General features: G+C 49.7%; 5 protein-coding genes across 5 annotated transcripts; 1 reads left to right on the top strand and 4 right to left on the bottom strand.

Annotated features, from left to right (window-relative positions):
* Positions 1-53: 53 nt before the first annotated feature.
* Positions 54-1,431, bottom strand: APUU_11382S (putative C2H2 transcription factor; the record flags this gene model as incomplete). Its single annotated transcript, XM_041697466.1, has 2 exons — positions 54-579; positions 659-1,431. The coding sequence occupies 2 exons, from the start codon at positions 1,429-1,431 to the stop codon at positions 54-56; spliced, it is 1,299 nt and encodes a 432-aa protein (XP_041550748.1).
* A 1,921-nt stretch (positions 1,432-3,352) lies between these two features.
* On the bottom strand, positions 3,353-6,683 carry APUU_11381S (putative regulator of nonsense transcripts; the record flags this gene model as incomplete). Its single annotated transcript, XM_041697465.1, has 2 exons — positions 3,353-6,374; positions 6,469-6,683. The coding sequence occupies 2 exons, from the start codon at positions 6,681-6,683 to the stop codon at positions 3,353-3,355; spliced, it is 3,237 nt and encodes a 1,078-aa protein (XP_041550747.1).
* A 581-nt stretch (positions 6,684-7,264) lies between these two features.
* IMP4 (snoRNA-binding rRNA-processing protein IMP4) lies at positions 7,265-8,236 on the top strand (the record flags this gene model as incomplete). The annotated part of the gene is made up of 2 exons (XM_041697464.1): positions 7,265-7,270; positions 7,343-8,236. The coding sequence occupies 2 exons, from the start codon at positions 7,265-7,267 to the stop codon at positions 8,234-8,236; spliced, it is 900 nt and encodes a 299-aa protein (XP_041550746.1).
* Positions 8,237-8,626: 390 nt separating this feature from the next.
* APUU_11379S (BRCT domain protein) lies at positions 8,627-9,909 on the bottom strand (the record flags this gene model as incomplete). The annotated part of the gene is made up of 5 exons (XM_041697462.1): positions 8,627-8,932; positions 8,994-9,094; positions 9,151-9,210; positions 9,332-9,664; positions 9,735-9,909. 5 exons carry the CDS (start codon positions 9,907-9,909, stop codon positions 8,627-8,629), a joined length of 975 nt encoding a protein of 324 aa, XP_041550745.1.
* Positions 9,910-10,214: 305 nt separating this feature from the next.
* Positions 10,215-12,521, bottom strand: TRP1 (bifunctional anthranilate synthase/indole-3-glycerol-phosphate synthase; the record flags this gene model as incomplete). The annotated part of the gene is made up of 1 exon (XM_041697461.1): positions 10,215-12,521. One exon carries the CDS (start codon positions 12,519-12,521, stop codon positions 10,215-10,217), a length of 2,307 nt encoding a protein of 768 aa, XP_041550744.1.
* Positions 12,522-12,595: the final 74 nt, after the last annotated feature.

The raw sequence follows: 12,595 nt of genomic DNA, 5'->3' as shown, positions 1-12,595 counted from the left end.
CGGAGATGAAAGCAACGTAAACAGCACCATACACTCAAATCGATCGACACTTATTACCCCTGGGAAATGGTAGCTTGCGGCTGTGGGATGACCTGCTGCAAGCCAGCTACAATGCGCTCGAGCTCTTGTAGCCGGCGATCCTTCTCTTGGACTTCGCGTCGCAGTCGCTTGAGTTCGCCTCGCATGTCCACACCATTCTCCTCATCCTCTGGAAAAGTGATAGCCGGATCGGTGGCGTCCTCGTCGAGCGAATCTCGCTTCCGTTTCACAGCCTGTAGAGAGGTGGCACCATCAAGATCAGGTGATGGAACGATCGCGAGATCTGGTGCGTGGCCGTTCTCAGAATGCATATGGCGCCGTCGAAGGTGTTCTTTCAGGTTCTCTTGACGCGTAAACCCATTACCAGTGCTGCGGTTGCAGTCAGGATAAGGGCACATGAGAGGTTTCTTGGCGTTGACGTTCTTCTTATGCACTTCGCGCTGATGCCTCAGTAGGCCACCAGAGTATGTGAAACCTTGTATTTTGTCGCATCCAGGTTCCAAACATTTATAAGGCCGGTCGTGTTTGTCCATGTGTTTACTAGAAGAAAGGGTCGCGTTAGCACCGTGGAGCGCAACAATGACTTGACTCGAACGGAAAAAAAAATAGATGTACTTACTTCCATTCACAAGGACGGCGAAATGTTGGAGGGCTCGGCTGGCATTCTGCATGGTCGCAGAAAATCTGGCCGACAGCGTTCTTGGGCGGATCGCGCGCTCGTCTCACCGACAGTCGCGGACGAGCCCCTTCCATGAAATTGGGAGACATTTGGTCGTTCATCTTCGAAACAGCGGCGAAAGAATCCTGCGTAGCGACGAGCACGGCTGCCGGACCACTAGCACCTTCACTTCTTGGGCTAGGATAATCAGAACCGTCGCCCATATCGTAATTGCTAGTATTAGAACCCCGCCGATGATTGAGCTGGGGAGGCGCGAGGTATTGCTCCAGTGTAAATGAGTCGCAAGACGACCAAGAGAAACGCGGGAATAAAAGAAGGAGGAGTTTTGGGGTTGGGCGAGTAGCGACGAGGGAGAAGAAAATCGATGTCGAACGCGTTGGACTTATACTCGGTGATAAACGAGCTAATAATGCCTGAGGAGTTGCAGGTGGAAAGGGTGCCGAAATTTTCAGGTAACAAGGCAACCACTGGAAGTTGGACTGTGGAGTGACTAAGCAGGGTTGGCGCCACCTTCTCTCAACAATAATAATCCGGAAACGACGGAAGACGAGGACGGAAGATGAGGCAATATGCGGTGTCCCCGAGCACTGAAAATCAGCAGCTGTGATTGTATTTGTATTCAAGCATGCGGCACTGCCGGTTAGTGAATCAGTAGCACTGAGGTCTTCGCTTGTTACTATTATTTGCCAAATTAGGCTCCAAAAGTGACTCATTACCCCATCCAGAATATGGCTAAGAACTAAGATTACTTGAGGCCGAGACTGTGCTGGCCACCTACCTCAGACACCTAATTCCATGACCCGCCACATCTGGTAAGGCAACGACGGCGACCAGCCAATAAAACGGCTCAGTCACGTGGACGCAGCCACATAGCACTGCCAGCCTTGCCAGCATCACAGCATCACAGCATCACCGCTCATCTGCCAAATCCACTGCGCATTGCGCAGTGGATCAACGAGCTTTGACATTTTTTCTGCACTTACCCCATTCGTATTGGATATGCGCTTGAGTGCCTGAACTCACCGACCTCGGAGTGTTTTCCGCCCGATCTATGGTGGCCAAAGCAGGACGACACACCCGCGCAAGACAAGCCTTAATCAAGCTAAAGCCCATGCTTATCGAACCCCTGATATAAAATAGCATTAGAGCCTGATTCTGGGATAGGATGCCTTGTGTTTCGGTTTCTCCATTGCCGCCGGGGGCGATGAGGCGAGACCGATATACTGGTCAGAATAAACCCGTAGATGCAAACATGCCCTCCCAAGTTGCCTGTTTAGATTCGACCCGGGCGCCCGGGTGATGCCAATCGTCACCAGAATGAGTATATCGACAGAATCTTGCTGCGTATTCGAAGACTACAAGTGCCAAAGACGCGCGGCACATAGAAAACATTCGGACTTGAATATCTACTAAAGATAGAAATGCGCAGAGCCGTTAAACTATTGACAGCTTGGAGGGGGAAATCGGGAGACGCTGCGGTCAAATACCAAGCAGGCACCTCAATTTCTGTCGAGGATTTGAAATCTCGACCAGACAATAGACGGTGAAGTGGCAGGGCCGTGGATTAAGCTTAGGACGATCTAGCTGCGAAGGAGTGGCGCAGTAAACGGCGGGTTCGATAGGAATTCCACGTCTGTTCCAGCTCTGCAGTCAACGGTCGTGTTACGTAGCCTGCAGAAAGGCTTGACGACCTGATTCGAGAACGATCGGCCGATGCGTGGCTGTGTCGTTCTCAGCCTGTTAAACGTGCAGGGCGAGATCGAGTTTTTATGTCTACATAGATCATGGCTAGAACCCTAGTGTCGATCCTACGGGCGCCACGAGATACGTTGATGCCTGATGAAGCAGCCCAGCGAATTAGGATAATGAGAGACCTTTTTTTTTTTTTCCTAAGAGACAACGCAATCTTCGCATGACTTGCCGGTATCGCTAGACTAGCTACACACAATTACATAGTTGAGAAAACTCGTCCATGCTGTGTCTTGCAATGACGTCGTAGCGACGCCGTGGGTCATCGAAAAGCATGTATAACGAGAACATAGAGCATAAATGATTTTAGCTCATTTGAAGTCATGAGTGCGGCTTTTTTTTTTTTTTTCGTTTTCCGTTTTCTTTTGTTTCATTTACCGCCCAAGAGAAGAAATCCTTCGGTTTGGAGCCCCGGGAGGGCCGGCTGGTTTCAAGCGTAAGCTGGAGGAAAAAGTCGAGAAATTCTAGACGCCGTCTTTCGAGGCGGAGTAGACAGCAGAAAGTAATCCCGCAACATGAGGCATTTAGATCCGATGCCCCTTCCGGTGAGGTTGCCTGAGGTGCAAAGAACCGGTCTCTATCCAAGATATGGAAGGAAAACCGCCGCGGTGACATATAGATACTGAGATAACACTGTCGTAGGATATGCCCCATAAGTTACCCCCGTTGCGACAATACGGATGAGATACAGAAGTTGTTTTCGGCGCGCCAAGATCTGCATCGCATTCAACAGACGGTCAACGGGTTGAATGGAAGCTCGGGATTAGAACATCAGCCCCGTTCAGGATGGCCCAATGATCGCCAAAACAGCTGTCCTCCAGGCCGTAGGGTGAGATCAACCCTTGGTGGCAGTGTGTTTATGGGAATTTGCCAACGTCACCCCACTCAATCATAATTGCCCCCAACCTGGCTGGCAAAAGCTGTAGAGACGCTTCGTGCATCATCGTCATCATGGATATGGCCAGGTACTCCGCGAGTGACACGAATGCTAGCAGAGCTGCCTCCGAAAATGCTACCATTATCGGGAACACCGGGCTTGTAGGGCTCACGTGCTCCAGATTCCACGTAACGCTTCAGCCGGTCAGACTGACTAAGACTAGGCTGCTTGCTCATATCGTTGATGCTCAATCCAGCAAGACTAACACCACCATGCTCAGGGCCCTTGCCATCGATAATGCTTCCGGTAATATCGGATTCCGTTGCTGCTACGGATTCTCCAGCGACGCTGGGCGCACCCCTCCCTCTGTTCCCATTGGCGCGACGAGCTCCAGGGAGAGTTGGCCACGAGTCTGCAAATTGTTGGAACATGGGAGGATATCCAGAAGGAATTCCCACGCCGCCACCAAGTGCAGAGGAGTGGACAGAAGAAACATCATCCGGTATGTAACCCACAACCGAGCCTGTATCGTGGAAATCGTTGCGTTGACCGTTCCGCCCATTCATATATCCACTGGTAACATTGGACACGTGGTTGTAGGCCATCTGGAATCGCTGAGGTCCACGGTACGCCTGCTTTGGACGGCTAAATTGGATTAGGGACTCCTGGAGGTTAGACAACGGGCCTTCTACAAGACAGTGCCGTTCCTTGAAATGCTGTAGGAGACAATTCCAAAGAGGATGCTTAGACAAAACCTTCGGGTTTCCTAGAATCACCAGACCATATTTAGCTCTGGTAAGTGCAACGTTCAGACGCCGAGGGTCACTCAGGAAGCCAATTCCTTGATGGTCGTTGGAGCGTACGCAGGACAGAATGATGAAGTCTTTCTCACGGCCCTGGAAAGCATCCACCGAAGCAACCTCAATTTCCTTGTAGTGCTCTTTCTTGAAGGTTCCAGTTGCCTGCATGGAGCTAACGATATAGCTGCGCTGACCTTCATATGGAGTGATGATACCGATATCCTTTGGGTGCACACCGGCCTTGAAAAAACGAGTAACAATCTTTTCCACATTCGTGGCTTCGGTACGATTGAGATATGACGTCCCCGAAGCTGAGATTTCCTCATTTCCGAGGTTCGACCAGAACATCATTGGGTTGTCCATAATAGGCCATGGAAAATCAACTTCTCGACGAAGACGATCAAAAGAAGTGATGCCGTTCTGCAAGGATCCCTCATAAAACATGTTGGAGGGAAATTCAGACAAACATGGGTGCATACGGTATTGGACATTCAAGCGGATTGGCGAGCATCCCAAAATAACAAGTCGCTCAAAGAGGGACTGGTTAAGACCAGCCTTAGCCGCTTTCTTGTTCATGATGACGGGGCCAAGTTGTTGATGATCGCCAACAAGGACAACCTGCTTGCATCCTAGCACCAACGGGATCATACATTCAGGTTCTGCAGATTGTGTTGACTCGTCGATCAACACAGTACGGAATTTGAGTTTTCCGAGACGAGGATCGCCCGCACCAACACATGTGCAGCAAATTACGTCGGCATTGTTCAGGATCTCGCGCTCAGCGGACCTGGTAAGTTGCTTCAGGCGCTTCTCATCTTGACTCGATAACTCCCCAAGTTCGCCCTTGAGCTGGTTGAGTTTAATGAGCTCAATGTTGGTGTCATTGAGACGGACTTGTTCATGCAGAGACAAGAAGCCGACTGGGGATTCCACATCCTCGCGTGACTTCGCGGTCACACGGACAGTCTTGAGCCCAGTTCGATGAATGCGTTCGCAAAGTTGATCAACGGCGACGTTGGAGGGTGCACATACAAGAACCTGGCCACCATTGAGCTTGGCAAGGTGATAAATGATTGTCGCGGATGTGACAGTTTTACCAGTTCCAGGAGGTCCCTGAATCAGACTCAAGGGCCGTTGAAGGACACTCTTGACTGCATTTATCTGGCTGCCGTTGAGCTCAGGAAGTCCAGGAACGCTAAACTTTTTCGGCATCTGCGTCTTCATTGGCGCAGCTGCCACCTCGTGGCCTAGGAGACGATGGAAGATATAGCCCGACACACTCATCTCATCAACAGCGAAAGTCTTCATTGCAAGTTGCATACGATCGAAAGAGGTCGATTTCCAGACATAATCGGCAGTAAAGTTATGCGTGCATTCCGTGGGCACTGATTTGTGGTCACCCTTGGCTCGCAACTCAATAGTAACCTCGTCAGACTGATTGTTAGGGATTTTGATAACGTATCCGACCCCTTCCCATTTGGGTCGCAGTTCGCCGGTGTACTTCAACCTCATCTCATCTCCAACGGCCAGCTTTACATCTCCGAGCTCGAGTTTCGGCAGTATAAAGCTAGCTAAATGCTTGTTGTTGAGACCAAGATCCCAGCGGACAATCAATCCATCCTGTGACTGCGATTCCTTCAACTTGCGGTCGTAGTCTGCCTCAATCTTAACGAGTGGGCCGAAAATGTTTTGGTACTGGAATGCATCGTCGTAGCGCAGGAGGACTGGTGCAGGTTCATCGTCAACGGCGGTAGCCTTCTCTAAATCGGCGACCGTAGCTTGTGAGTTTTCTTTCCACATTTCCTCGAGCTTGGCAATCATCTGTGGGCTCAAATGACGAGCTCGGAGTTGCTCCTGATCCGACGGAGCGGCCACAAGCCAAGTCAAGAACGAGCGGTCTTCGATCAAAGGCTGCCAGCGCGATGTATCCCAATTCATATCCTTCGAAGATGGCATAGCGGCGCAAGGTTGGCGACATAGCAGAACGACGACAGTGTCGGACTTAGCGGGGATAAACCCGAGGAGGAAAACGTTTTTGGTGCCACAGTTATAACATTCCAGAACCGTATCACCAAGGGACGATTCGGGATGTAACTGGACTTCCTTATGTCTAGCCCGGACAAGGTGGTTAACGATATGGGACGAGGAGGTGTTGCCACGGGCGCTGCAAAACCATTTGCTGCAAGCTAGACATTTCACAACGCTACTAGGGTTGTGGATGCCGCAGTACCTGTATACAAGAAATAGAGCTGATCAGTTACACGAGTTCCAACCGCCACGCCGAAGCGTTTTTAGTATCGAAAGATCGCAAAAGGAATACTTACGCGCATGCGTGCGGGGCAAGCTCTTTTTCTTCCTCCAAAGCCCCAGGGACTTTCGCATTGTCTGCAGGGCCACTGTTTGTACTTTCCAAGTCATCATCCTCGGAGTTATCAGGACCTTCATCGTCGTCATCATGTCTGCGTCGGCGCGGACCCCCAACAGTTCGGTCCAGTTCTGACTCCATTCCAGAAGCCTGGTATTCAGCGGACGCCGACATATTGATCCAAAATGTTGGTTCTTCGCGGCGAGGATAAGAACAAGATCGTATACCGACGACCGCGGGACGCTTCCGAATCTAAAATCCGCCACGAACTAGAATCTAACAAGGATCGTCCACAAAGTCTCAGGTCGGTCAAGGTCAACGACGTAGTTGGTGGAAGCAAAAGACAGGCTGTTCGTTTGATGTTTGTCGAGGGAATAGAAGCCCCTGTGTGTCTTCCACGAAAAGTGGTGTGGCACAACAGAGGGGCAGAAGGAGTGAGTCTAGATACGCTCACATCTTAGCATGCAATTCACAGCAATAGGTGCAAGAGATTGATTACCTGAGTCAATCCGAGACTTTTCCCAACCCCCCAAAGCACTCGAGCTCGAATAAAAGAGAGATGGGCTATCCTGGGTGACAGGATAAGTGAATGCACTCTCTGCCTTGTGTGAGGGTGCTTTGCGGCTTTATCAGGCTGGTCGCCGCCAGATCCCACACTCCGGGTGGCGTTCCGGACCTAAACTGCAGCATGCAAAAAAAAAGTTGCCCGCCTCTAGTAAATCTCAAGTTCCCTCACATCCACTCACATAAACAAAATGCTGGTATGTTGCTGCCTACTTTCTACAGGAATTAATAAGGGTAAAAGCTGACTGATTCTTTTTTGAAATTTCCAGCGCCGTCAAGCCCGTGAACGTCGAGACTACCTCTATCGGAGAGCTCTGCAGCTCCGCGATGCCTCTATCGCCGAAAAACGAGCGCAACTCAAGGAATCGCTAGCGACCGGGAAACAGCTCGACCCCTCTATCGCAAATGATAAAAGTCTTCGCGAAGACTTTAAATTCGATGAATCACTACCAACTGCAGACAAAAAGAATAAAGAGTCCGACCTTCTCGACTTGGATGATGAGTATGCCCTCACTTCTGGAATCGTCGATCCCCGGCCAATTGTCACGACTTCTCGGTCTCCTTCGGTGCGTCTAGGAACGTTCGCCAAAGAAATCCGTCTTCTCCTTCCAACTTCTATCCGTTTGAACCGTGGAAATTTGGTTCTTCCCGATCTAGTGACGAGCGCAAATTCCTCAGGCCTCACCGACATGATCCTTCTACACGAGCACCGTGGTACCCCTACAGCTATGACGATCTCACATCTTCCCCACGGTCCCACCGCTAGCTTTTCTCTGCATAACGTCGTTCTCCGCGCTGATATCCCCAACTCCGCTCGTGGAACTGTATCGGAAAGCTACCCTCATCTAGTCTTTGAGGGGTTCAAGACGAAGTTGGGTGAGCGAGTGGTGCAGGTTTTGAAACATATGTTCCCTCCGCGGGAGGCTGGAAAAGTCGGAAATCGTGTAGTCAGCTTTGTGAATAAGGAGGATAACATCGAAGTCCGACACCATGTTTTCGTCAAGACCGGATATAAGGATGTTGAACTGGCAGAAGTCGGGCCACGGATGACAATGAGATTATTTGAGATTAGAGGAGGTTCGCTTGAGAAAGGCTCGAGTGGCGATGTCGAGTGGGCACTCACGCAATACACAAGGACCGCCAAGAAGAAGGAATACCTCTAGGTGGTTTGTTGCATGCTTTGTGGAAAGAGACCTTGCCTGAAACTTGTGATAAAAAAAATCGGCTGGCGCATTTGGTGTTAGGGAGTACATAAGCAAGTCCTGGTTACTATTGTATACCCATCTGGAAGAGAAGAATTTCAAGGTTTATAATATTCTCCCCATAAAAAATATATAAACCTGAAACATAGTTAAGAATTCAACTAACATGTCACGGTATGTTTCGTCAATCCCGTAAAACTGACCGCGACGTGTAGGAAAGTATGACCCTCCGAGTAAGGAGTCCAACGAATGATATATACCCCGCGTAAATCAGTGCCAGTTTAATTGGTTGGGGCATCATGCAAGGATATTCGATATCCCGCAGAATGCAATGATGACATACCATCCAAGTTATATCTTTCCATCATGGAACAGACTTGCCAATGACGATTCCGCAGGACCAGTGTCAAACCAAAACCAACCCTTATGTGGCGGTTGCGTGTTTCCATCTTTGTCTTTCTTTGGAGAAGGGAGCATCCCGTCCAACCTATCATCCCATTCCTTTCCTGTTTGAGCCTTGAAAAAGCCTTCAAACGCCGCCAGCGCGGTATCGAGGTTGCTGTCAAGTGGAGCCAATAAATGCGTCTTCGATAATCCTCGTCGGGTGAACTTGATGTGCGTAGCGTAGGTGTGAGGAACTTTGATGGTCTCAAAAACCTGTGTTAACCACATTAGTTGTTTATGTTGATGCTAACCGTAGGGCATTGAACTGGCAAACCTTTAGCTGGATAGTCTCTCTGGTATTACCGGCCGTGTTTGAAGGTCGGACCAGTGTCGCACTATATGTCACGCCTTCTGCTTCGTAAAGACGGTGATTTGCTATAGATATATCCAACTCAGCCCGAGTCCACTTTCCCGTTTAGAACCTGACGTACCTGCTATAGTTTGAGCTTTAGGGGTGCGCAGCTTAGTATCAAATGGGTCTGTTGATTTGGCTTGCATCTAGTTAGCATAAAACAACTGACAGCCAGCAATATCCACATTGAGGGATGGCTGGGGGAAGCTTGGCATCAAACAGCTGAGCACAGTTGGGGATGGATAAGGCCAGGAGCTTACCTGGGCTTCTTCTCTTTCTCTTTTTCTTAATAGACTTCACTCTGGTCTTCGTACACTTCGCTTTCGGGCCTCCCGTTTTCTGGCCTGGGTTTCCGCCTGCGTAGCTTCCCAATGTCTCTTCTCCATCTGTCAGGGTCTGTTCCACAGGCTCTTCTCTTTGGATATTTTTCGGCGTATCCTTTCTTTTCTGTGTTTTCTTCTTCTCATTTTTAAGGATATTAGTCCATAGATACTCCCTGACCAACCGAGGTCTACGGTGTTCGGAGAGCAGCGACTCAGCCAACCAATCGTACGAGACAATATTGACGGTCTTCAGCTTCTTTGCTTCAGTAACTACAGTAAAAATATGGTCAGTTGGTGTCCATCCACGAGTGGCTAGGTTTTCAGTGGAAATATTTCATACTAGCAGGGCCCTTCTGCTTGAAGGCCTCTCTCGTAGTGACGAGATGAGTGACGTCCTTAGTGACATCTTTGTAGTATGTTCCCCCATTAGCAGTGATCCATTGTGGGATCTTTTTGGTGTTGCTCCCAAAGTCTCCAACAGAGCAGGCGTGAACTTTTTTGAAAGTTTTACCCATTGCGGTTGTACTCTAGAGAGGAAATTGAATATGGAGGCGTGTAGCAGGTAAGTAAAGTTAAGGACCTGAAGTAGTTTCGAGGTTAGCCAGGGTTTGATACGAAGTTCAAGTAAATCTTAGAATCCCCGGTTCTAGATAACAACACATGAGAGGTAGCTGACAGGTAAGAAAACTATTGAGATATCGGAAGAGTGAATACTAATTTCTTGATTGAAGGTCCAAGATTATATAGCAAGGCAAGTTGAATATGAGCTAAAAGAGTACCCGAAATATTTTATTTGTTGGATATGAGCAAGGTCTATATATCACTGCGAAAGACCTTTCACTGCTTGGACAAAGGCGCGGATTTTGTCCAGGTCCTGAGCGCCATTTGACTCGACACCTGAGCTGACATCCACGCCAACCACCTTATGCCTTAACTCGCTGAGCTGTTGGATGATGTCAGTAACATTATTTGGATCTAAGCCACCTGCTAAAATAACCCGCAATCCGTCATCAGATTCTAGGATCTGTTTAACGCGGGATTGATCTAAGATTTCCCCAGAGCCTCCTGCTCCAGAATCAAGCAACGGCAACGTGTGGTATGCTCTCCGAGCGATTCCGAAATCGTCAAGGCCGAACTTGCGAATGACGGGAACTGGGATCAACCTAGACCATTCGAGTGGCTCAGAGCCGTGCAGCTGTACGATGTCAAGCCCCAGCTTTTGCTGTTGAGCCAAAACATATGATAATGGCTGGTTGAGAAAGACGCCCACTAGCAAAGCACGAGTCGGGTGTCGTAAAGTGTGAGCAGAGTGATCGAAATAGTCAACAGAAGTTGAGTCGGTTTCGCCTTGCGGCACATCGTTTAAGTAGGGAGTGGGCCGTGGGGTCGAATTCACCACCCTCGAAATTCGCAAAGCAATATCATCGGGCACGGTGCGTTTTCGGCCCTGGACGAGAATGATGCCCACCAGGTCTGCGCCCGCTTCAATAGCGGTGCGAGCACCATCTTCGGTCCTTGTGCCACAGATTTTGACTAGCGGAGAATTTTGGGATTGTAGAGAGGGCTTCTTCGAGTTACCTCCCAGAAGCTCGGCCACAAATGCGGCAGTGTCCGATGCACGCATAAGAGCCTCACCAACAAGGATGGCTTTCACGCCATCCTTTTTATAGGCTTCCACGTCTCTCGGTCCGGAGATACCGCTAAGTGCGCAGACAATAGTGCTCTCAGGTACCTGGTCCATGAGCCGGCTGGTGGTTCCAAGATCAACCTCAAAGCTTGTTAAGTCCCTGTTGTTGACGCCAATGACCTGGGAACCAAGATCAACTGCTATCTTCATTTCTTCTGGCGTATTAACCTCGACAAGGGGTTCCATTCCGAGGCTTTGGGAGTAGCGATATAGTCTTGTCAATAGGTCGGTGTCAAGCATCTTCACGATGAGTAGTACAGTATCTGCACCAGCCAAGCGAGCTTCCAAGATCTGGTATTCATCAAAAACAAATTCCTTTCGCAGAATAGCAGGCCTGTGGGTCAATCCTTCCAGACTTGCACGCACAGCACGTAGGTCATCGATACTCCCCTTGAACCATTCAGGCTCAGTGAGCACTGAGATGACACTAGCCCCAGCCTTGGCATATTGTCGAGCTTGCGCAGGAGCGCATGCATACTCTGCTATCATGCCCTTCGACGGAGAAGCGCGCTTGATTTCTGCCATCAAAGACAAAGGATATGCGGATTGTCGAAGTCGGTCAGGAAACGAGATCTGCGGTGGAGCAACATTGAGATCGTAGGCCGCCTGAAGGTCTGAAGGTCGCTGAGACGGAACGGTCTTCTGAATAGCAACAGCTGCTTTTCGGTGGTCGTATATCTTCTCCAAGATTGACACTTTCTTATCCGTCTTCGGGGGCGGGGCCGCGGCGGCGAAATTGCTCCCCTGAGAAACGTCCTTACCATTGCCCTCCCAGGTCCCAGCGGTTAACTTAAGGAAGTTCCTAAACATAGTTTGGCCATGCTCTGTCAATATACTCTCGGGGTGAAATTGGACGCCTTCCACCGCAAACTGTTTGTGTCGCACGCCCATGATGACAGTCTTGTTGGCATCCTCACCCAATTCGGCAAAGGAACTCACTTCCAAGCACCCAGGTACAGTGGAGTGTGTGCCTGCCAAGGAGTGATATCTGGTAATGACAACCGAAGAAGGGAGACCTTCATAGGCACCTTTTCCGTCGTGTTTTAAGGCAGATGTCTTGCCGTGCAGAATCTCCCCGGTAACGTCGACTTTACCTCCGAACGAGTGTATGATACATTGTTGTCCCATGCATACTCCAAAAATAGGTATCTTTCCGCCAAAGTGCTGGATCGCAGCGTTGCTAATACCGGCGTCCCTCTCCGGGTGGCCCGGGCCAGGGCTAACCACCAGCTGGGTAGGCTTTTTGGCAATCAACTGGTCAAGTGAAACCTCATCGTTGCGAAAGACCGTCACTGTCGCACCCTCTAGAACCAAGTATTGGTAAACGTTCCAGGTGAAAGAATCGTAGTTGTCAATGAGAATGACATTCGAAGCGGTCTCGAGTCGTGCAGCCTTGGTGGGATGGTGGGGGGAGTGGTCGACAAGCGCGGAGTCTGCCATTGCTATGGTCTTTGCGGATAATAGTGTGAGTGAAGTTAACTTTCGGTTTCAAAAAGGAGTGATGGAGGTGATGA

Source organism: Aspergillus puulaauensis, chromosome 1 (genome assembly GCF_016861865.1).
Source record: "Aspergillus puulaauensis MK2 DNA, chromosome 1, nearly complete sequence".
Classification (NCBI taxonomy): Eukaryota; Fungi; Ascomycota; class Eurotiomycetes; order Eurotiales; family Aspergillaceae; genus Aspergillus; species Aspergillus puulaauensis.
Note: the sequence above shows the minus strand (reverse complement) of the source record. Positions and strands in the feature narration are given on the sequence as shown.